Below are 25,610 nucleotides of genomic sequence, written 5' to 3' on the forward strand. Positions count from 1 at the left end.
AATATGGAGAAAAAGAATCATGGAATGAGTTCTGGGGACAGATCACCTTTCAGCGGGCTCACTGAGACTGGTGTGGGGAAGTATCTGAGCTACTCAGCCATGAAGCTGCTTTCTCCGGGTTGCATACCTGTACTGAGGTCATTTGGGCATATCCTCGCCAGCTAAACCCAGGAAATGCCAGCGGATCAAATCCAAACCGAAGGTCTCTCCCATTAGGTGTGCTGCCGTCTTCAATCTCGTACTTCATATGATGCAAATCTGGGAAATAGTAGTTGTTTTCAGGCCTTTCGTAAATAAAAAGTAAACACATACAGGAGGTTAGGCCCATAGATCATCTGACCATCCTTTAATCACGATAGTTACTATGAAGGAACTCCACCACATTGACAGAGTACATTAAATAAAGGACAAATGAGAAGGATCTCCTGCTCTTTCTCTAAATTATTGCTTTCATTCACATAAACATTCACACAAAACACACTCAACACCTACTAATTCCAAGCATTAAGATGAGAAAATCATTTAGCACAAGCCATAGTGGTAGCATCCTTTAGTATGTTCTAAATAATTGCCAAAAATTTAGCAAAGTCAAATTAGTTTATTTACTGTGTATTTATTTAATCATTCATTTATACACTCATCACATAAATATTAATATCTATGTGCCAGGCACTCTTGCCAAGGACCATAGGTATAATGATGAACATGACATAAAATATTTCATATGCTAAACTTAGATATATTTTCTCGATATGTATTTTTTAATCATTAGAATGACTCTTCTATGCCTTGTTTTCTCTTAAACTATATGCCTATTAAAGAATTCTTTTCAAGAGCTCAGTTGTGGTAGGCACAGAGAAGTATCCAAAATATTCCAACATTGTGCGGCATTTAACAAACTACTTAAAGTTCTCAAAAAAAAAAAAAAAAAACAGACACTTTGCTAATCCAGTCACAAGCTAAGAACAGTTAGTGGGTTTAATGCCATAAAGATGAATTTGTTAAAGGAAATAAAAGGCCATGCTCCTATACTGCAAATAGAATTAGGAATGCTTACAACTTTTCTGGAAACAATTTACAAAGATCCTTAAAAATGTTCACACACATTGACCCAGTAATTCTACTTCCAGGAATCTGTTCTAAAGAAAGATTTTGTAGATAGTCAAAGAATTAACACAAAAGAATGTTTGAAACAGTAAAGACTTGGAAACAACATAAGTGTACAATTATGAAATAAATTATTAAAAATTATATAACCATTTAAAATGTGAAGGCTAATGATAATAATAGGAAATATTTATGATATGATGTGAAGAAATCAACACTAGGGTGGAGCAAGATGAAACACAGATGGAAAATGTTTACTTTTTTGAGATGGAGTCTCACTCTGTTGCCCGGGCTGGAGTGCAGGGGCACTATCTCGGCTCACAGCAACCTCTGCCTCCCAGGTTCAAGCAATTCTCCTGCCTCAGCCTCCGGAGTAGCTGGGATTACAGATGTGTGCCACCACGCCTGGCTAATTTTTTGTATTTTTAGTAGAGAAAGTGTTTCACCATATTGGCCAGGCTGGTCTTGAACTCCTAACCTCAGGTGATTCGCCCACCTCAGCCTCTGAAAGTACTAGGATTACAGGCGTGAGCCAGGAAAACATTTTATGCAGGCATTTACAAAGCTCCCCTGGCCCAGGGTGAGGCTCACTGGTCTTCAGGAAAACAAACCTACAGACATGCCTTCTTCACAGATCTTTTACTCCAAGCCCCCACAGTGACAGCCAATTAGAAAGACTGAGGGAAAGTGCAGCTGGGTTACTGCAACCTCAAACTCCTGGGCTCAAGCTATCCTCCTGCCTCAGCCTCCTGAGCAGCTAGGACTACAGGCATGCACCACAGTGCCTGCCTAATTGTTTTTTTGTTTGTTTGTTTTGTAGAGATGGGGTCTCACTATGTTGCTTAGGCTGCTCTTAAACTCCTGGCCTCCAGCAATTGTCCCAATTGGGACATCACTCCCGGCCTGCTCTGACTTTTAGAATTCAAATGTTGGAAACATTGAGGGAAAGGAGAGAATCACCTTGCTAAATACAATTTACCTTCACAACATAAAAGATCTCTTTATAAATCTGTTACTATTGCAAGTAGTGAAGGTACCTGAGATTCAGAAGTTATTTTTCTTCCCTTCACAGAGGAAAAATCACTGATGAAACATCAAGGCTTGAAAATATTTATAAATGGTGAAATACAATGGCCTAAGAGACGGAACAATACCATAGTTCCTATAGTTCCCCAGTCTCAATCTCCACCTCATTCCCTTGCTCCTACAGTTCATTGTCACCTGCTTCTGCATGAGACAAAGCACTTCTTCCCCACTTCCAAAGTTTTCTTACCCCTACCCTCACCGCAACCCTGGGGAACGACTTTGGCCTCTCTACTTCCTCACTCCTGGTCCCGAGTGGGAAACAGGAACTGAACTTTATTAGCCCAGGCACCTGGGTATGTGGTGACACTCCCTCTTATGCCCTCTCTTATTGGACCGAGCACCTGGGTATGTGGTACCACCCCCTTTTATTCCCTTTCTTATTGGCCCAGGCACCTGGGTGTGTGGCACGGCGCCCTCTTATTCCCTTTCTCATTGGCCCAAGCACCTGGGTATGTGGCACCATCCCCTCTTATTCCCTTTCTTATTGGCGCAGGTATCTGGGTGTGTGGTATCGCCCTCTCTTATTCCCTCTCTCCCTGGAGCGGGCCTATCTGTGGGCTCCTCTTGCTCCAACTTGTACATGGAGGTTGGGCCCTGAGAACCCACCTCATGCTTCCAGCTCTCGTCTTGCCCATCTGGTTTTTGTACCCGTGGGAACTTTCAAGCGAAGGTGCTTCATGGTCTACACAGCAGAACAGGCTTTACGGGCAAGGAAATCTCCCGTTTTAAACAACTCACACACAAATGTCCAGATTTCAGTTGACACAGGACAGCTTCCCCTGCCCTCGATCCTTAGGGCTGCTTCTCTCTTCACCAGAGCTGTAGCACAGGCAGGAATGTCTAAGACTGTCTTCCACACCCTGAACACGGGAAGAAGCCTCCCGAAGACTCACCGCTGGCACGCCTTTCCCACGACATGCTCTCGGCACTGGCACACTCCGGAGGGCCCGCTGCACACAGAGGACAACGCCCCACCAATGTCACACTGGCACCCTGAAAGCCAGGAAACAGCAGCAGTTACCCCTTAAGCCATCTCCACACTGAGTGCCTCCCCTGCTCTACGAGAAAGGAAAACTGACCATGCCAGTGACACAGTGTCTGCTTTCTTTCCTCTGCCACACCACACCTATCTGGCCGGTGTTTGAAATCTCAGAAACTCCCAAACTAAAATGGTGTGTCTGCACTTGGAAATCAGATTCAACCACAAAAACAAAAACAAAAACAAAATTAAAATGGTGTGTCTTTCCAAAGGTCTGCTTCTAAGTTGGAGGCAGCTAATATAGGCCAGCTCAAATGCTGTTGTCCAATGCAAAGACGAAGGCAGCCCAGGAGTAAACATGCTTCAGAAACCGTGCTGTTCTAAAGAACATGTGATAACCAGGGGCTGAGCGAGAGATTCAGGAGTAGCCTTGTGGGGCAACTGTCCTGCAATTTCCTTATTTAACACAACACTGTCTCTGAAAATCTGATGCTAGCATTTTTGATAACATAAAATATATCTTTAAGATTACTAAATCTTGATGTTATTTATAAAACTAACAGATGCCCTCCCATCCCAGTTATGTTTCTTATAATTAAACCCACAGTGTGCTGGTAGAAGAGAAGTAGAAACAGCTTCACTTGCAATTTACTAGTTTCAATGTAATCAATGTTTGGCCAAATACCCTGGACAGAATGCTTCAGGGCCATTCTGTCAGAAAGTCTGCAGGAAGATGACAAACTCAGAAGAAATGTTATTTGGACCATCTTTGTCCATTAACATTGTGCTTTGCTCAGGGCCCACTGGACTTATTTACCTTGACACCCAAAGTAATTGCTCTTTTCCAAAGCAAAATATCCATCTTCACAGGTGTCGCAGGAATCACCACCCACGTGGGACTTGCAGTGACAGTCACCGTCTCCCTGCAGAACAATGAACCAGATGACAACATTTTATACAACTACAGAATTCGCTAATCTTCAAGATTGAAAACTGGCTCGTTGTATAATAGGAAGCAGTGTAGCCAGGATCTGGAAAGGATTATCATGCACTGTAGAACGACAGAGGAACTAATACACGCCCCCAGAAACCCCACAAGCGGTTGCTGTAACATTCTGCTATTGTCACATGAAAACTTGGCCCACTTTACCTGCCTACACTCTCCAGTTCCACTCACTGTTCCCGCCTTATGGCACTGGCATTCTGTGGAGATAAGAGAGCAGCCTTAAACCAAGGCAGACACAAAAGACAGTTCCTGGCTCTGGGAACATCACACAGCTGCAACACAACATGTGCAGTCGGCCTTGCCAGTGCAGTTCAATGGAATGAGAGTTTGCATCACTGAGACCTAAAAGTGGACTGCTTTCTGAAGTTGGCAGAACAGACGAATCCATACTATCCATCTACAAAAAGTAACGGCTAGTTTATGGCTACTCCATGACAAAAGTTGCAACATCATGGGATTTTTGAATGATTCCAATGCCAAGGTCATTACTGATATGCATGCGTGGAAATACACTCTATTCAAGGTTATTCAGTATCCTTAACTCGGTGTTTTTAAGTCCTTATACTGGCTTCGATATAAGCATAAAATTAAAGTTAAACCAGAAAAAGTAGATTATAAAAACAAGGACATAAAAACCATATATCAAGTAGCTGCCTTCTCAAACAACAAAATACATACAGAAACAGGTAGAAATCCTTTGCTGAGATTTTGAAAATCACAGACATTCTGCCAAAAGTCGGGGGAGAACATCAGAACATTAGATAGAATCTTGTCACATTGAAGTGATTCAACAAATAGCTCTTGTGTGTGGGTTTAGTCACTGGGGCAGAGAAAATTAAGAGAATATTACAATATAGTAAATTATGATATATAAAAAACCTACCTGAACATCCATTGGGGTTTTCTTTGTCCAGATTCCAATACAACGGTTTGCAGATGCTGCAAGTAGGGCCTTCAACGTGAAGCTTGCATGGGCAAGATCCCTTTCAATGAAAATCGAACAAGCATTTGACATCTTGGAATTAAGACATGTTTTCAAACATGTGTGTGAGCAAAGACTTGTCACAGAAATATATTTTGGTCACAAAAAGTAATTAAGTGTCTCCAGGGGGAAAAAATACTGGGTTGATTTCAACAGTCTGCGAATTGCTTTTGTTTATTTTTATTCAATTATTTGTTATACATGTAATCCGCATTTGTGGTTAAAAAGAAATTGGAAAATATGGAGAAAGAAAATTTCAAAATCACTCTTATTTATAGCATTGTCAGTGTCTGTTGATACTGTTACAGCAGAGACTACTAATTTAAATAGAAAAAATGTCTGAATATTTGACATGTTGAAAATCAGTACAAAATTGTTTATCTGGGAGTGCTTTGGTAATACGCAAGATTTACGGCCTTGCATCAATGTCATCAAGGCTTACAGGAAGGATGGCAGAACCTCATTCACTCCATCCATTCTGTGCCTGGAAGTCGGCATCTCTAGGCTCTGAGGCCAAGAAGACAGACAATTTCTAAATTATCTTAGAAAATTGCTCAGAATAGGCCGGGCGCGGTAGCTCACGTCTGTAATCCCAGCACTTTGGGAAGCCGAGGCGGGTGGATCACCTGAGGTCAGGAGTTTGAGACCAGCCTGGCCAACATGGTGAAACCCTATCTCCACTAAAAATACAAAAATTATCTGGGTGTGGTGGGGCGCGCCTGTAATCCCAGCTACTCAGGAGGCTGACGCACAAGAATCGCGTGAACCCAGAAGGCGGAGGTTCCAATGAGCTGAGATCGCGGCACTGCACTCCAGCCTGGGCGACAAGAGAAAAAAAAAAAAGAAAAGAAAAGAAAAAGAAGAAGAAAAAAAATTGTTCAGAATACCTTGTATTGTGCGTGGAATAATATAAAATAAATTGTAATTATTTTGTACACAGCCAACTTTATTTAATGTGCCCTTGGCCATTGATTTTCTCAATGTTATTAATTATGCTTGTCAGACTTACGTGCAGGGCTCCACAAAGGCAACACCCTCTGAGTAAACTACAAACCTGCAGTAAGAGTTAAATTCTAGGACTCCAGAGTAACAAGTTTAAATCTTATTCTTTAGTTTTTGAAAAAAAAGTCACAAAATCACATATGCTCTTTGAAAAACAACAATGACCTCTTTAAGCAATTTAGCCTTGGGTCTTATTTTAATTTCTGGAAGTGCCCACACTATTAGTCCTTAATATGTATCAGAATAATGGAGATAATTAGAATTGCAACCCTATTATAGTCTACTTACCAAATTGGAGTCGATGGTACCAGCTGGGTCACAAGCACTGCTGGAACCTGAACATGATTCAGAAATTTTTAAATTATCTGGTAGTTTGTTTTTCTCTTTGTTTTGATGTTTCAAGTTTTAAAAAGTTTTGTTTTCAAAAATAGTGTATCTACATTTGTATTTTCGATAGATGTGTGGCAAAGTCTGCATGCAATTCATAGTCAGGCATCTTGAATGACATTTATGGTCCTTAATTCCCAAATTACCTCTTTGGCCACTGAACAAATCTCTATCCTGTCTACTCATGACAGTTCACTTCTAATTGCTGATGAAGGAGATTAGGGAAAGATTCTAAAATTTTGAGCATCATTAGTATTGTCCAGAAGAGGGCAATATTGTACCAAGAGATTTTTAATTGCCCATTTAAAAGAAGTTCAAGAATTTCTAAGTACATCTTTAATTATCACACCTCCTTGTTCCCACCTGTACTAAAGTTATTTATAAAATCAATTGGTTTGTTTTCTTGACTTAGTATAACACTACAAACCAAATATAATCTCTCTTCAATACATTGGGATCTTGCAATGTTTCAGTATTACAATTACACAGTGTTTGAACTGGGTAAGTCTGCTCTGAGTCTGGTTTTTCAAATCATTTAAATAAATCCATAATAGGATCTTGTTTCCTTGCAAATTGTTCCTTAACCCTATTGGTTTTGTTTGTTTCTGTCTGCCTCAGCTTCCCCTTGATGATTCTAATTCTCTCTCACTTCAGGGTCTTGCTCAGTCTCCCAGGTTGGAGTGCAGTGGCATGATCATAGCTCACTGCAGTCTCCAATGCCTGGGCTCAAGTGATCCTCTCACCTCATCCTCTGGAGGAGCTGGAACGACAGGCATGCACCACCATGCCTGATTATTTTTTAAAATATTTTCTAGAGGCTGGGAGTGGTGGCTTACACCTGTAATCCCAGCACTTTGGGAGGCCAAGGTGGGCAAATCACGAGGTCAGGAGATCAAGATCATCCTGGCTAACATGGTGAAATCCCATCTCTACTAAAAATACAAAAAATTAGCTGGACATGGTGGCACGTGCCTGTAATCCCAGCTACTCGGGAGGCTGAGGCAGGATAATCACTTGAACCCATGAGGCAGATATTGCAGTAAGCTGGGATCGTGCCACTGCACTCCAGCCTGGGGGACAGAGTGAGACTCTGTCTCAAAAAAATAAAAAATAAATAAAAATTCTAGAGACAGGATCTCATTATGTTGCCCAGGCTGGTCTCCAACTCCTGGCCTCAAGCAATCCTCCCACCTAGGCCTCCCAAAGTGCTGGGATTACAGGCATGAGTCACCCTGCCCTGTCCTCTCTTTCTTTTCTAATGTTCTGTTCTCTGCATTTTTCCATAATACTCAACACAAACTTCCAGCTGTTTGTTTTCCATGTCCAGCCTCGGGTTCCTCTCCAGGACACAAACGTTGCCATCCGGCCCTGGGATGATTGTGGCTGCTCAGCTTCTCTGCCAGGCAGCCACAGCACTTCCTTCTGCTCCTGAGGCCCATGGAGGTGAGCAGACCCATGCAGGATGCCGTCACATCCTAGGGACCTTCAGGCCTTTTGAAAGGCAAGCCCCCTCTCTGACTGCCTGCTGCAACTTCCACCCTTAAGGAAACCTGGTCCCCAGAGGATTCTGGTTAGGAAGATTCTGGGAAATGAAGTCAGTCTTGTTTTCAAAGGGCAGGAAGGGGTCTGAGAAACTGCATTCTCCTGATGGATAGTCTGTGTCAGCCTTCCACAAACACCTCTTCATAGTAGCAAGAGTCCTCTGAAATTGACAGGAGCTACTGGTCTGTTCTCTGGCTGCACACACCAGGGAGCTCAGGGAAACTTGTGGACATCTCATTTCTGTCCGCTCTACATGTGCAACCCTTAATCTCTCATATTAATGGAGGGATGAATACCAACCACATCCCATAGCTGTAGGCTTGGTTTTCATCTCCCACTCTGTGCACTCTCTCCAAACTGCATAGACTCCAGTGCATCCCACTGGCCTTCCCCAACACTGGGCTGAAGTGTGATGACACAGTCCCCCAAAAGGACAGAGGAGAGCAGGGAGAGAGGCCTGAAACACAGCAAAGGTCCTGCTAAGCCTGCTGGCAAGGGGATCTGTTAGAAACATTACAGTGCTGCCAGCATTAGCACCACAAGCTGGGAGCAAGAGAAGGCAAGATGCCTCGGGACAGAAGACAACAAATGGCCCCTTTAGCTCAAAGGAGTCACCTATGCCACAACGCTATCCACAGAAAACTGACATGTGAACCAAGAAACCCACATGTTTAGCACATGGAAATTTATATTCTTTTTAGTTAAAAAAAAATCATTTCTGGATTCCTTTGAGGGTACATATATGATATACGTGTTTTCAAACCAGACTTGAACAGGGGAGGAACCAGGCAGACTAGATCTGTGAAAGCAGGATGTAGGGGTGGCCAGTGGTGGTCTGTGGGGGATTTGCAGGCTTCTCTGGGAGGCTGGCTGTACACACTTCAGAGAGGAACCAGACCTCCAGCTATCTGCTGGCTTCCCTACCTTGGCAGTAGGGGAAATCATAGGCTCCTGAGAGACACCTGTCACACCGCTGTCCTGTAACTCCTGGCCGACATTCACACTGTCCAGTCACTGAGCTGCAGGGCATCTGGTAGGATCCAAGGGCTGAACACCAGCAGGCTGGATGAAAGAATTCAATCAGACTCAGGCAGGGGTTGCAGGTATAGGAGGGGGAATAACCACGTCCCGGAGCAGAGCATGAGGGTGGAGCCAGAAAGACCCAAACGCAAGTTCCAGCTCCATCTCATGAGATTGGGAACCTGAAACAAGCCACTCAACTGCTCTAAGCCTCAGTTTCTCCTTCCTTAAATGGGAGTGATGCTAACTTTTATTTGATAACTTGTTGTGAGGGTTGCATAAGATAATATGTAAAAGAGCTGGGGACAATGCCTATCAGGGCGAGCACTCAATAACTGCTAGTTTTTATTGCTGTCATGAATTTCATATTCAGCAAGATTTGCAGGTGCTGGGTGATGGTTTTGGGGATTCTGCTCACCTACAGAAGCTGGTATTCGTAGGAGGAGGATGCAGGGAACAAATGATGGGGGATGTGACTCACTGGAAGGCCACTTTAATTCCATATCCCACTGAATATTCCATACCAAGTGCAAGCCATTCCAGGCCAGATCAGCCGACAGCTGTCCCTGTTCTTCTCTGTCCTCCTCTCTTTATACCTATTTTCTCAATGTCTAGTGTAGTTATATAGTCATGGAAAAAATGGTGCAGACAACATTGAAATGGATGGGAAAGGCATCCTAGTTTCCTCCCTCCCCCAAGCTGTTACCATGATCTTTGGCTAAGTGATGAATAAACATGTGTGGATGGAGAGAACAGATGCTGGCCATTCATTCTCCTCTTGATCCCCTTCTCTCTGGGTCAGGTCCCTACTAGCCTCTATGAGACTAGACTTCTATGGGCTGGAGTTGTACAAGGTCATCCCCATTTGCATTGCAAAAAACCCTTCTTCTGGAGAGGGATGAGCAGTGGAAATGACCTGACTGACTTCTCCAGCTGAAGAGTTCTACATCTTAAGAACTGAAAGAAACTAGAGAGAGCATCTTATTGAATCCCATTATTACATGGTGAAGTTCAGAAGTTAAAGGGTATTTCTAAAGTCAATGGATTAGTCTCTAACAAAGGGCTTTAGTCTTTGGAGTCAGACACATCTGGATTCCAGTACCAGCTGTGCCACTTAACAGCCCTGCAGTCATGGCTAGTTGCTTAGCTTCTTTAAGCCTCAGTTTCCTCTTCTGTAAACTGGAGCTGATAATAGTACCTACTCTAAGAAGTCATCAGAGAATCATCAGCAATAAGGCACTGAACAGGATGCTTCGCACAGCCAAAACGTTCAGGAAGTGTTCACGCTTATTAACATTATTCTAATTACCCAAGTCCCCCAGCGCGTGAGGAGGTGCTCTTTACACTTTCCCATACTGAATTAATGAATATCAATGAATTAGTACATCTGACTTCCAAATTTATATCCAGTGTAGTGTACGCAGTAAAAAATACAACCTGTTTGCAAGGTTTCAAAAATTCCATGCTAGTTGGAGCCTTGGGAAAGAAAAGATTCATAAAGTAAAGCCCCAATTCTGGTGATTTATTTACAGGTAGACTTGGAATCTAAGCCTTAGCCCATGGGGCCCCCACAGGGACGAGACCATGTTATTTTCATTCTCTGTGACGGCCCAACCCATGTACGGTGAATTTCTCTGAAACAGATTTTTAGTAAATGATGGTGAATGACAGAATTTACCTGAGTCGTCATCGGAAACATAACAGAAACTCTCACTGATGGAGGGGAATTTGGCTAGTTTACTCACTTACAAATTACCTAGGAGTTTCAACAGGCTATGTGACTTGTTCAGAGAGACATAAGTAGTTGCAGACCCACAGAATTTACTACCATTTCACTTTCCTATTTTACAGTCATCCATCCAGCAGACGTTGATTGAAGGCGTACTGTGTTCAAGCAGCACCCTTGCTAGGTGTTATGGTGGAGGTAAATGTAAAAACACATATAGTTAGCCTTCCATATCTGTGGTTCCGGATCCGTGCATGCAACCAAACACAGATCAAAAATATTCAGAAAAAAACACAACTGAAAAATAACAAATATAATACAAATAAAATAATAATGCAATATAACAACTATTTATGTAGCATTTACATTACATTATGCATTATGAGTAATCTAGAAATTTAATGTATATAAGAGGATGTGTGCAGTTTATTTGCAAATACTGTGCCATTTTATTTTATTATTTATTTACTTATTTATGTATTTTGAGACAGAGTTTCGCTCTGTCACTCAGGCTGGAGTGCAGTGGTGCGATCTCGGCTCACTGCAAGCTCCGCCTCCCGGATTCACGCCATTCCCTGCCTCAGCCTCCCGAGCAGCTGGGACTACAGGCGCCCACTGCCACGCCCAGCTAATTTTTTAGTATTTTTTTAGTAGAGACGGGGTTTCACCACGTTAGCCAGGATGGTCTCGATCTCCTGACCTCGTGATCTCCCCGCCTTGGTTTCCCAAAGTGCTGGGATTACAGCCATGAGCCACCATGCCTGGCCATACTGTGCCATTTTATATCAGACACTTGAGTATCCTTGGCTTTTGGTGTCAATGGATGGTCCTGGAACAAATCCCCCATGGATACTGGGAGTTGACTGTATTCCCTGATCTCAAAGAGCTAAAAATCCAGAAGAAGGACTAGAGAATGACTGACATAGCACAAAGCTCTCCCACAAGACACTACCCACTCCATACAAAGCATGCCTAATGCTCCCCTAGCTATTGGCAGACAGAAGGATAAACACTCAGATCTCCTATTGCCATTTCCACCTGTCTTCTCTCATGGCCCATGGTCCCAGCTGGCCTGTCTGCCGAGGTTAAGTGTCTATCTACTGGTAGAATTCTGAGGAAATGTTCTTGGGTTCTACAGTGGTTAATTTTGTGTCAACTTGGCTAACTATGTTGCCAAATGGTCAAACACTAGTCTAGATGGTGCTGTGAAGGTATTTTTTTAGATGAGATTAACATTTAAATCAGTAGACTTTGAGTAAAGCAGATTATCTTCCATCATGTGAGTGGGCCTCATCCAATCAGGTGAAGGCCTTAAGAGAAAAAGACAGATGTCCACCAAGGAAGAAGGAATTCTGCCTACAGATTGCCTTTGGACTCAAGCTGCAAAACCACCTCTTGACTGCATCTCCAACCTGTTAGCCTACCTTGCAGATTTTGGACTTGCCAGTCCCTACAACTGTGTGAATCAATTCCTTAAAAATAAACCTCTCCCTATCCACACACACACACACGCACACAATATATATTATATGTACATAGATAAGTAGATAAGATGTATCATTATATCTATATTTATCTATGTGCCTATCTATCTATCTAGAGAACCCTGACTAATACAGATTTTGGCACCAAGAGAAGTATTCTTAGAGGACCAGAATTTTTTTAATTCATAAATACAGGTAGGGTCTCACTATGTTGTCCAGGCTGGTCTCAAACTCCTGGCCTCAAGTGATTCTCCTATATTAGCCTCCCAAAGTGCTGACATTATAGGCATAGGCCACCATGCCCAGCCAGGAACAGAATTTTAAGAATAAATTCTCTAAATTGGTTTGGGGGTTTCTGGAATTGGTTCTCTAAATGACTAGATTTAGAAGCACTAATGACTCTATTTCCAATAGTGAAAAAAGCACTGATAGTCATTGGTGTCATGTGGTAATAGAGATACACAAAAATATCACTATTAGATACTCCTAATAAAATCACTATGAAAGGCAGGGTTCTGGGTGACCACGTATTTGATAACATAGAACATTTCTGTCAAACTAATGGGCATAATGAGCTTGGTTGGTTGCTCCTAATTGGGCTGGACAAAGTAGGGAAAGAAAAGAAGTTGAGGGATTTGAATTCCCATTCAGATGCAGCATAAATGACCTAAAAGTTTCTGTGTCTTCCCAGAAAGAAATCCTTATCTCCTACAGCCTCAGAGCTGAGACTGCAGAAAACCAAACCAAGAATCTTCATCCTGCGAGTGTCTGAATTGTAGTGCAAGTTAAATTCCGAACCTTGCAGAGGATCTGCTGTTAAAGTGGGGGGATAGATTGGGAAGGAATGGGACTTTGAAAATTGGTTTGAGGACATATGGGAAGATCATGATGAAGATGGGGACACTGACCCCCTAAATTCCAATGAGTCTTCTTTGTCAGCAGAAGCAACTGCACCCCACCATGTTTGAGCAGGTTAACCCTGCTTTGCCTGAGAAAGCTGTAATGACCTCCCCTGAGGGAGCCGTCATGGAAGACCCTACTGGTTCTCTTCAGGACCCATCCCCATCTGACTTTCCTTATCAATTGATAACTGGACTCAAATCCCAGTAAGCCCTGAAAGGTGAAGTACCAAGTATGACCCATGAGAAGGTACACTACACTCCAAAAGAACTAAATGATTTTTCCAATTTAAACAGACAGACAGCTATTTGAGGAATATCTGTAAGAATCGATGTTAAGGGTGTGGAAACTGCTGCCATCGAATTGGAAAACCTAAGTACAATGGGGATAACTGGACCCAGGTTGGTGGCAGCCAAGTGTTGGCAATAAATCACCAAAAGCAAGGTGGGTGTGGTTACCATAATGGACAGCAGAGTTGAAACAGCAGTCAGAAGAGTCTGGCTCAGAGACCTGTGCTGACTAGTTGATCATGGTGTTCCTGGGAGTGAAATAGATGGGAAGTCTAGCAAATTCTGACTTGCTTTGTAGGAGTGGAAGAGTTCTAGGTCAAATGAACAAGTCTAACTTGAAATATAAAAATAGAGTCATGTCCCCTCAATCAATTCCCAGACCTGAGCTGGTTTACAGACCCAGAACTCTTTGAACGAAGGGGAGAGTAGATACTATGTGGAAGAACTCCACTCCACCGCCAAACATTTATGAGGTAAATCTTTCTCCTAGCCTTTTCCAAAGAGACCTATGGCCTTTTACCAAAGTGACTGTAAACTGGCAAAAAGGAAATAATCAGATCTTTCTATTCTTTCTATTATTGGACATCAGCTGTAAATTGACATTAATTCTAGGAGACCCAAAATATCAGTGTGGCCCTCTGGTCAGAGTATGGTTTTATAGGGGTCAGGTGATCAATGAAGCTTTAACTCAGGTCCATCTTATAATGAGTGCAGTGGGTTCCTGAACTCATCCTGTAGTTATTTCCCCAGTTCTGGAATTCATAACTGGAATATACAACCTCAGCAACTGGCAAAATCTTCACATTGGTTGCCTGACCTATGGAGTGAGAGTTATTATGATGGAAAAGGCCAAGTGGAAGCCATTAGAACTGCCTCTACCTAGGAAAATAGTACAACCAAAAGCAATACATCATTCCTGCAGGAATTGCAGAGATTAGTACTACCAACAAAGACTTGAAAGATGCAGGGGTGGTGATTCCTACTGCTTGCCCATTCAATTCATCTATTTGGCCTGTACAGAAAATAGATAGATCTTGGAGAATGACTATTATAAACTTAACCAGGTATAACTCCAATTGCAGTTGCTATACTAGATGTGGCTTCATTGCTTGAGCAAAATAACATATCACCTGACACCTGGAATGCAGCTGTTAGTCTGGCAAATGTTTTTTTCCTTCACATCTTGTAGTAAAAACCAACAAGCAGTTTGCTTTCAACTGGCTAGGCCAGCAATATACTTTCACTGTCCGTATTAGGCTATTCTTGTGTTGCTATAAAGAAATACCTGGGGTTGGGTAATTTATGAAGAAAAGAAATTTAATTGGCATAGTTCTGCAAGCTATACAGGAAGCATGGTGCCAGCATCTGCTTCTGGTGAGGGTCTCAAGGAACTTACAACCCATGGCAGAAGGTAAAGGGGAGCCAGTACATCACATAGCAAGAACAGAAGCAAGCTATATCACACACTTTTAAACAACCAGATCTCAGGTGAACTCAGAGAGCGATCTCACTCACTCTCAGGAGGACAACACTAAGCCATTCATGAAGGATCCATCTCTGTGACCCAAACACCTCCCACCAGGCCCCACCTACAACATTGGGGATCAGATTTCAACATGAGGTTTGGAGTGGGCAAACATCCAAACTATATCACTGTCCTACATCAGGGATCTATCAACTCTGGTCCTGTGTCATAATTTAGGTTGCAGGGATCTTGATCACCTGTCCCTCCCATAAGGCATCACATTGGTCTATTACATTGATGATATTATGCTAATTGGAGCTAGTGAGCAAGAAGTAGAAACTACTCTAGACTTATTGGTAAGACATTTGGGTGTCAGAAGGTAAAAATTAAATCCAATAAAAAATCCAGAGTCTTCTACCTCAGTTAAATTTCTAAGGGTCCAGTAGTGTAAGTCACAGAACAAGGGAAGGTTCTGCAGCAGGTCCAGGCTGCTGTGCAAGCTGCTCTGCCACTTAAAGCATAGGACTGAACAGATCTAATGGTGCTTGTAAGTGTCAGTGGCAGATAGGGATGCTTTCTGGAGCCTTCAGCAGGCCCACATAAGTGAATCACAGTGAAAACCCTTAGGATTTTGGAGCAAAGCCCTGCCACCCTCTGCATATAAGCCATCCTCTGCAGAAAACTTTTTTTTTTTGAGAAAGAGCTTTTCACTTTCTATGGGGTCTTAGTAGAGACAGAAGGCTTAACCATGGGCCATGAAGTCACTATGTGATGTGAGCTGACCATTATGAACTGGGCGTTATCTGACCCACAAAGCCATAAGTCAGGCAAGCACAGCAGCATTCCATCATCAAGTGGAAGTGGTATACGTAAGACTGGACCCAAGCAGCCTCTGCACAAGTAGGCTATGCAAAGAACGCCATGCTCCACATTCCTGCTACATTCCACATCTCTAGCATTATGGGGAGTTCCTTGTGATCAGTCGACAAAGAAAGAAAACACTTAGGCCTGGTTTAGACCAGGTACTGCATGATATGCAGGCATCACCCAAAAGTGGACAGCTGCAGCACTTTTGCACCTTCCTGGGACATCCTGAAGGACAGTGGTGAAGGGAAATCCTCCCGGTGGGGAGAACTTTGAGCAGTGTGCTGGTTGCTCACTTTGCTTGGAAGGAGAAATGTCCAAATGTGAAATTACACATTGATTCATGGGCTATGGCCAATTCTTTGACTGGACGGCCAGGGACTTTGAAGGAACATGATTGGAAAATTGGTGACAGGGAGAGCTGGGGAAGGGTCTGAGTGAAAACCCTCTCTAAATGGCTAAGAAACAAGTCCTATGTGAATGCTTCCCAAGTAGACAGGAGGATCTGTTCTGCAGATACCAGGCAGCCTCTGTCCCATCCACTTCTATCGTTATCCAGTGGGCTCACAACAAAGTAGCCATGGGGGCAAGGATGGAGGTTATCCCTGGGCTCAGCAAAATGGACTTCTACTCACCACAGCTGAGTCCCCAATCTGCAAGCAGCAGAGACCAACACCGAGTCCTCAATACGGCACCACTCTCCAGGGCAATCAGCTGGCTACCCAGTGGCAAGTTGATTACTTTGGACTGCTTCTATCATGGAAGGGGAAGTGTTTTGTTCTTACTGGAATAGACACTTACTTGGATACAGAAATTCCTTCTCTGCATGCAATGCTTCTGTCAAAACTACATTTGTAGACTTGCAGAATGTTTTATTTACTGTCGTAGCATCCACATAGCATTCCTTCTGATCAAGGAACTTGCTTCACAACAAATGGAATGCAGCAGTGAGCCCATGGTCATGGAATTCATTAATCTTACCACTTTCCCCACCATCCTGAACAGGTGGCTGAATACAATAGTGGAACGGCCTTTTGAATACCCAGTTACAGTGCCAGCTAGGTGGCAGTACCTTGCGGGGCTGAGGCAAGGTTCTCCAGAAGGCAATATCTGCTCTGAATCGTTGTATCACATCTGGTTTCTCTGATAGCCAAGATTCACGAGTTCAGGAATCAAGAGGTAGAAATGGGAGTGGCATCACTCACTATAAACCCTAGTGATCCACTAGCTTCCAGTCCCAGCTGCCTTCTGCTCCAGCGGTCGAGAGGTCTTAGTTCCAGAGGAAGAAATGCTTCTACCAGGAGATGTGACGATCATTCTATTGAACTGGAAGTTAAGACTGCTCCCCTGTTTCCTCATTCCTCTGAATCAACAAAGATAGAAGCAATTGTGTTCCACTAATTACCAAGGGGAAAATGAACTGCTCTTCCAAAATGGAAGTAAGGAAGAATATGTCTAGAATACAGGAGATGACTTAAGGTGTTTCTTAGTATTACCGTGTCTTGTGATTAAAGTCAATACAAAACTACAACCCAATTCAGGCAAGACTACTGATGTCCTAGACCCTTCAGGAATGAAGATTTCTGTCACTTCCCCAGGTAAAGAACCATGAGGTGCTTGCTGAGGGCAAAGGGAATATGGAATGGGTGGTAGAAGAAGGTAGTTACAAATACAGTTTGAGTATCCCTTATCCAAAATGCTTGGGACCAAACATGTTTTAGATTTTTTATTTTTTCAGATTTTAGAATATTTGCATTATACCTGATCGGGCATCTCAAATTTGAATATTCAAAATTCAAAATTTTCCAGTGAGTATTTGTTTTGAGCATCATGTCAGCACTCAAAAAGTTTTGGATGTAGGAGCATTTTGGATTTTTGTATTTGGGATGCTCAACTTATACCAGCTATGACCATGTGACCTGTTACAGAAATTAGTATTTGTAATTGTAGTGAGTATTTCTTCCTATTTTGCTATGAATATGTTTTTTGCTATGAATATGTTTTATATGTGTATGTTGTACACATGCGAAACAAAAATCTTTGTTTTCCAACTGAACAGCAAAAACTCAAATAATGTGATTTAAAAGTGGGCAAAGGATATAAATAGACATTTCTCAAAAGAAGACATACAAAAGGCCAACAAGCATATGAAAAAATGTTTCATCACTAATCATCAGAGAAATGAAAATCAAACCCACAATGAGATATCATCTCCAGTTAGAATGGCTATCATCAAAAAGACCAAAAATAGCAAACACTGGAAAGGATGTGAAGAAAAGGAAACTGTTATACATTGTTGGTAAATGTAAATTGGTACAGCGATTATGGAAAACAGTATGGAGGTTTCTTTCAAAACTAAAAGTAGAACTACCATACAATCTAGCCATCTCACTATTGAGTATCTATCCAAAGAAAAGGGAATCAGTGTATCAAAAGGATACCTGTGCCCCCATGGAGTTTTTTAGGCTCTAAAATGCAGATAACTTTTTTTTCAACTTTTAATTTAGGTTCAGAGGATACATGTGTAGGTTTGTTAGTTATATGGGTAAATTGCGTGTTGCTGAGGTTTGGTGTATGAAACCAAAAAATCACCCAGTTACTGAGCACAGTATCTGATAGGTGGTTTTTCAGCCTTCACCCACCTCTCATCCTCCTCCCTCTAGAAGTTCCCAGTGTCCAGTGTCTATTGTTCTCATCTTTATGTCCATGTGTACTCAATGTTAAGCTCCTACTTATAAGTGAAAACATACAGTATTTGGTTTTTCTACTCCTGTGTTAATTTACTTGGGATAATCGCCTTCAGCTGCATTCATGTCACCACAAAGGACATGATTTCATTCTTTTTTATGGCTGCATACTATTCCATGGTGTATAAGTACTATATTTCCTTTATCCAGTTCACTGTTGATGGGCATCTAGATTGATTCCATGTCTTTGCTATTGTGAATAGACTTGTACATCCATGTTCACTGCAGCTTTATTCACAATAATCAAGACATGAAGTCAACCTAAACGCCCATCAACAGATGAATGGATAAAGAAAACGAGGTATATATACACAGGGGAATACTATTCAACCATAAAAGTGAATGAAATCCTGTTACTTATGGCAACATGGATGAGCCTGAAGGACATTATGTTAAATGAAATACATCAGGAACAGAAAGATAAATTCTGCATGTTCTCACTCATATATAGGAGCTTAAAAAATTTGAGTTCATAGAAGTAGAGAACAGCACAATGGTTAATAGAGGCTCGGAAGTGTAGGAGTGGGGATAGAGAGAGATTGCTTAATGGATACGAAGCTACAGCTAAGTAAGAATACATTCTAGTGTTCCCTAACACTGTAGGGTGAATGTGGTTTAGTGTATATTTTCAAAAAACTGGAAGAGGATTTTGAATGTTCACAAAACAAAGAAATGAATTTTCAAGGTGACAGATACGCTAACTACTGACTTGATCATTACATACCGTATCTACATATGGCAATATCACTCTGTACCCCATAAATATGTACAATTATTATTTGTCAACTAAAAATAAAAGGAAAGTCATCTTTTGTTTTCTTCACTCTCTCATCTCCTTATCATTCAACCTAAGACGTATTGACTTAATACCACAGTATTAAAGTTACAGGATATCAAGGGGAAGCTCGAACATTACCCAAGGACTTTATTTCTTCTTCTGGGGAAAGGGTTAGTGCGTTTTCAATTGTATACAGGATAGTTGTATCATGTCAGTCAGAATTGTGTCTTGTTATACTCTTTATTGATGATTAAGTACGGTTTCAAGAAATGTATATGACTGCCAAGTTGGCGAGGCAAGAACTAGTGTTGGGTAATTTTATATGTCAACATGACTAGGCTATGATGCCCAGATGTTTGGTCAAATGCCAGCCTAAATGTCACTGTGAAGGTATTTTTTAGACAAGATTGACATTTAAATCAGTAGACTTTGAATAAAGCAGATCATTCTCCATCATGTGGGTGGGCCTCATCCAATCAGCTAAAAGTCTTAAGACAAAAAGACTAATGCCCCCTGAAGAAGAGGGAGGAATTCTGCCTCCAGACTGTCTTTGGACTTGAGCTGCAGAATCAACTCTTTTCTGGGCCTCCAGCCTGCCAGTCCAACCTACAGATTTCAGACCTGTCAGCCCTCACAATCTCATGAGCCAATTCCTTAAAATATATATATATCTTTCTCTCTCTCTCTCCCTCTCTCTCTTTCTCCATATGTACACACACACCTCCGATTGGTTCTGTTTCTCCGGAGAACCCTGGCTACTACAGGCTTGTTCTGCTATTTCTGCCCTAAAGGAAAGTGAATGCAGAGAGGAAAACATCCATGCGGGCATTAGAGTAGCTGCCTGGAGCGCAGTCGTGGCAGCTCCACAGCATAACGAGGGTGACACAGACACTGGTCTTAGGACCATAGGGGTTATCTGGGGAGCCAGAAGACCCAGTTACTCTTTGGAGGTAAAAACAAAGGCTTGACCTTAAAAGCATTTGCAGTGTTTTAAAATTGTGAATTAATCTGGCAACACACTTCTCATTTCAATCCAACTATTAGTAAAAACTGCCAAATCCCAAACACCAACTCAAGCATTGGCAGCCCTTTTCTCACTCTTGGAAATACTATAAGGCTTTAAAAATATTTCAGTTCTGCTCTTTGTTTTGCTCCAGGTCCTTTGGAGTTTCTGGAGTATTTTACTTCTTCTTGTCTACTCCTCATTGTTTCTGCTTTAAGAAACTTACTCTCAAGAAGAATATAAAATAAGGATCATCAAAAAAAGCCTTTAAAATAACGATCATAAAGGTCCTAGAGGACAGGGGCTTGTCTGTCATGCTCTTGAATGTCTTCCAGGATTAAATGTAGTCCTGTTCCACAGTACCTGCCAAATAGCTGGTTGTTACATGAGAGAATGAGAAACTACTGAAATCCTTCTTTAGGTCCAGCCCTGCACAATTCTTGATATGTGTTATCTCATTGTATCTTGCAACATTGCTATCAGACAGGTATTGCCATGAAGAGTGCCTTCCTCTTCACCTGCAGTAATAAGCTCATGAGCGAAGCAACACTATCTCTCTCACTGGCAACATATTTATAGGACTTTTCTAAAGAAAGCCGTGAAACCACAACCCAAAGGCTACATCAGACTCTAATGGGGATGGTTCTGGGCGCTGGGTCAAGTCACGTGGGTGGGGCTGGGGGAAGCTGCACTTCCAGGTACCTTTAGTTCATGTCATGAAAGGACCACCCGTTTCCACATTGCTGCCTTCCTACCCTCTGTTCCGAGTACTAGCTAGCTGCTGCCTAGCAAGCTGCTCCAGAAAAGGAGGGGAAAGGGGAATAGGAAGGAGGAAAAGAGGAAGAGGAAGAGGAAGAAAAAAATGAAGAAGGGTAGGGGAAAAAAGGAGGAGAAGAAGGCAGGAATGAGGGATGGGGAGGAGAAAGAGGGAAGAGTAAACCCCCTAAATAACTAAATTAACAGTTGTATTCTGTGGTTGAAGACAGAGTCAAAAAACCCATAAACATAAATATATATTTTATATGCATATAGACAATTCTCCAATATGATCTCATATATATATATTAATTTGATTAATTCCCCAAAAAAGAAAACCATAGGGCACTTCAGTGAATCAAAGTCAAAATGAAAAAAATACTGCATTGTACTTAGAAAAGTCTGGAGTAAATTAATTTAATACAAAACATAAATCCAGGACTGCAGTTGGCAAAAGCAGCTTAGAAGGGTTTTAAAATTCTCTTTAAAGAAAATTTTGAATTTTTTTTTTTTTTTTTGAGATGGAGTCTCGCTCTGTTGCCCAGGCTGAAGTGCAGTGGTGCAATCTTGTCTCACTGCAACCTCTGCCTCCCGGGTTCAAGCAATTTTTGTGCCTCAGCCTCCCGAGTAGCTGGGATTACAGGCATGTGCCACTATGCCCAGCTAATTTTTGTATTTTTTCATAGAGACGAGGTTTTCCCACATTGGCCAGACTGGTCTAGAACTCCTGACCCAGGTGGTGCGCCAACCTTGGCCTCCCTAAGTGCTGGGATCACAGGCGTGAGCCACCACGCCCGGCCAGATTGTGAAAATTTTTAAAGCAAGAAAGAGCAAAGCTGTAAGAGCACTTTTTGGCTAGAATACACTGGGCCAGCTGATACACCATTGTGAGCCATGTTGATTTGGTTGTAAAATTCAGTGGGTCAAGTAATTAATCCCCTCTAAAAAAAAAATCACAATAGCTATCAGAAAAAATGGTAGTTACAAGACAAGGGAAGCCATCACAGACAAAATGTTGCATCCTCCCAGACTCTTACAAGAATGGTTCAAACCCTAAACAACAAACTGCAAGGTATACCTCAATACCACACGAGGCAGTAAATTTCTTGCACAGCTCAGAAAACAGCTCTTAAGCATGGGCAGGCTTCTCCGAGGTTGGATCTGTATGTATTAGTCCTTCACTTGAGCCAAGACTTTAGACCACAGAGAATCCAGCAGTGGCTGACCCCAGACATTCACCTGCCGGGGCCAGAAGTATGCCTGCTGATGTCCTCCAGCCCCTCTCTGAGAGCTTGATAGTCTTTTCCCTCTCATGCTTCCAGTGAGGTCAGCAGGGTCTGGTAGACCTTTAGAAGCAGAGGTCCAAATCAACTCCACCAAAAATATCAATGAGGCCAGGCGTGGTGGCTCACACCTATAATCCCAGCACTTTGGGAGCAGAGGTGGGGTGATCGCTTGAGTTCAGGAGTTAAAGATCAGCCTGGGCAATATAGTGAGATCCCATCTAAAAATTTTAAAAATTAAAAAAAAAAAATCAATGGGAAGATAAACACTTACTTTTAAAAAGGAGTCCTGGCTCCAACCATTTAAAATAAGAGATATGACATTATCTTTATGTACTGTAGCTGATTAAAGAGGTTATGATGTCAGATGTCAGTTTCTTAAGGAAAAGAATGCTACAGTTAAACCTCACAGGGTTTCCCAATCTTTCTCAGGATTGGTCACTTTGGGGAACTATGTTTTCTCAAAGAGCTGAGGATTTTACTGACACACAGTTTTGCCACCCTGTCTTGGCTATGGCACCCTGATTTTACCATGGGGGAACCTCTCTTCCCTTGCTCCATTCATGCTGTTCAGATGGTGTCGACCCCACTTCTAGTTCTGTGGATATGGGGGAAGACTCAGGCTTGGCCAATCAATGCACTGAATTCCACGGCCACAGGACTAATTCCAGAACTGCCAACTGCCATGTGGTCCAATCGGAACCAGATGTGTCCTGGTGGAAAGTATACTCTTTTCCTAGTCTTTTTTTTTGTTTTTTTTGTTTGTTTGTTTGGTTTTTTTTTGAGACGGAGTCTCGCTCTGTCGCCCGGGTTGGACTGCAGTGGCCGGATCTCAGCTCACTGCAAGCTCCGCCTCCTGGGTTTACGCCATTCTCCTGCCTCAGCCTCCCAAGTAGCTGGGACTACAGGCGCCTGCCACCTCGCCCAGCTAGTTTTTGTTTTTTTGTATTTTTTAGTACAGACGGGGTTTCACCGTGTTAGCCAGGATGGTCTCGATATCCTGACCTCGTGATCCACCCGTCTCGGCCTCCCAAAGTGCTGGGATTACAGGCTTGAGCCACCGCGCCCTGCCTCTTTTCCTAGTCTTGAACCTAGACGGATACGTATTAAGTCACCTTGAGCTGCCATAACAAAATATCATAGACTGGCTGGCTTAAACAATAGAAATTTATTTCTCCAGTTCTGGAGGCTGGGAAGTTCAAGATCAAGGTGCTGGCTGGTTCAGTTTCTGCTGAGGGCCTGCTTTCTGGCTTGTAGATGGCCACCTTCTCACTGTGTAACTGTGTCTTCACATGGTAGAGGGAGAGAGTGAACGAGCTGTCTTGTGTCTCTTCTTATAAAGACATGAGTCCTATCAGATCAGGGCTCCACCCTTATGACCTCATTAAACCTTAATTACTTTCTTACTCCAAATACAGTCACATTGGGGGTTAGGGCTTCAACATATGAATTTTTAGGGACACAATTCAGTCCGTAACAATGTGTGTCTAAGAGCTGCTGGCTGCCATTTTACTATCATCCGAGGCCTAACAATGAAGTCAATATACAAGATAGCAGAGTGTATAGATAAAGAAAAACAATCTTTTAAGCCCCTAGATCAAGCTATTCCTGAAACCAAATATGCCTGGACTTTTCTATTACTGCCAAGAAGTTATTTTTGCCTTAAACAGTTTAGATCTAGTTTTCTGTCACATGAAACTGTAAAAAGTCATAACTGACTCTCTAATCACCAAACTATTAACTATTAGTTAACTATTTCATCTAGTACTCATTTTAACTATTAATATTTTAACTATTTAATCTAGTACTCTTACTCAAATGTATTTTATACTCTCCTTCCCAATGAAGCAGGTACATTAGACATAATTTAACTCTTTTTCATGACCTACAGTTATCACTATAAATGTCCATTTACTTAATCTAATAGTGATACCCTCAGGATCTTCAGAATTGGGTTAGCTTGTTTGCCCTTCATTCAGTGGCCCCAGACTGCTGTACATGTTAAGCTTCATGTCTGCCTGTCTGTTTTCTCCCTTGCTATGAATGTTTCGCCTCAGTGATCTTTTCCCTCTCTCCTAATTTTATGTTTCTAATTTGCCATGCAATTGGTTTGCAAAACAAATAACTAAATTTAAAACAATTATTTTTTAAAAAGGGAGGGGAGACTAGGCTGTGAGAGGGCCTATAGGATAGCTTCTGTATGCATTTTTGGAGCTCTGCTTTTCCACTTGACAGAGGTCGTGGGGGTGGGGACCTAACTGCTTGGTTTTTACTTTTGCTCCAGATACATAGCCACATAACCAAATTCTAACTGGATGGGAATAATACTCTGCTGAAGGTCAAAGAATTATAACATACATTTAAAAATAGGGATTTTTGTGAAAATAATGTTGAGAGGTTGTAGGTTTTTAAGGAAATCTACGCTTATATAAGCAGAATATTAAAAATAATAGAATTCTCTAGAAACAAATCAAAATCATGGAGTCCCTTTAAGGAAGCCATGGTAAATGAAGCCACATGGAGATGCAACTGACTGTTAGACAATTAGTGTATTCAACAAGCACAACTCCCGCTGTCAACTAACTCCCACGGCCCTTTTCAATTTTATGTAGTGTGGGTGACTGTCTCCCTGCACCTAGATGAAAACTCCAGGAGTTGTAGGGTTTGTCAGCACACTCTTAGGTAAGAGAACAGAAAGTAAGTAGAAATCCAGTTTAAAGTCGAATCTCCTGTCCTCCAGCTCAGACCTGATTCAGACCAAAATCCCACACTGGGCAGGGAAGGTGGAGAGGTGGGTGGCAGGAGTGGGCTGGGGGTGGGAGTGGGCATTCTTTCCCCACAGCTGGCTTCAACTTGGTGGGGGAGGAAGAAGAGGGAAGAGGAAAGAACTATTGTGCTGTCATGATATATAGTGGTTTTTGCCCACAGTTTCTGGCTAGTAACTCCCATAGTACTTGTTACAATCTTTTGTTATAATGTTGGGTGTGTTAGGCCTTGGGACAGACCTCTGACCTTCTCCTGCCCTCTTTTAACCTGCCCCAAGGCAGGACACTAATCTTCCCCGACCTTTGTGATTGTGAGTCTTAAGACTCTCCCCAGAGAGGGTCAAGTCCATACCCTGGGGGAAGGAATGCTGACGTCAGGAAGCCTCCTTAAAAACCCAAGAGTACAGGGTTCAGAGTTTCCAGACAGCTGAACATGTG

At 42.2% G+C, this 25,610-nt stretch overlaps 1 protein-coding gene across 3 annotated transcripts in view; it reads right to left on the reverse strand.

Moving 5' to 3' along the window:
• Positions 1-25,610, reverse strand: part of LAMA3 (laminin subunit alpha 3) — a 283,212-nt gene that overhangs the window by 148,753 nt on the left and 108,849 nt on the right. For 2 of the 3 annotated variants that reach the window (XM_007974442.3, XM_007974441.3), the window contains exons 13-19: positions 9,016-9,153; positions 6,451-6,497; positions 5,062-5,161; positions 4,323-4,375; positions 3,990-4,095; positions 3,087-3,186; positions 128-284 (exon numbers count right to left, since the gene is read on the reverse strand). In XM_007974442.3, coding sequence (XP_007972633.3) covers positions 128-284; positions 3,087-3,186; positions 3,990-4,095; positions 4,323-4,375; positions 5,062-5,161; positions 6,451-6,497; positions 9,016-9,153 — 701 coding nt within the window. The remainder of the gene's footprint in view (positions 1-127; positions 285-3,086; positions 3,187-3,989; positions 4,096-4,322; positions 4,376-5,061; positions 5,162-6,450; positions 6,498-9,015; positions 9,154-25,610) is intronic. The other variant, XM_073006417.1, reaches the window with a different exon arrangement.

This window comes from Chlorocebus sabaeus, chromosome 18 (assembly GCF_047675955.1).
Source record: "Chlorocebus sabaeus isolate Y175 chromosome 18, mChlSab1.0.hap1, whole genome shotgun sequence".
In the NCBI taxonomy this organism is placed as follows: Eukaryota; Metazoa; Chordata; class Mammalia; order Primates; family Cercopithecidae; genus Chlorocebus; species Chlorocebus sabaeus.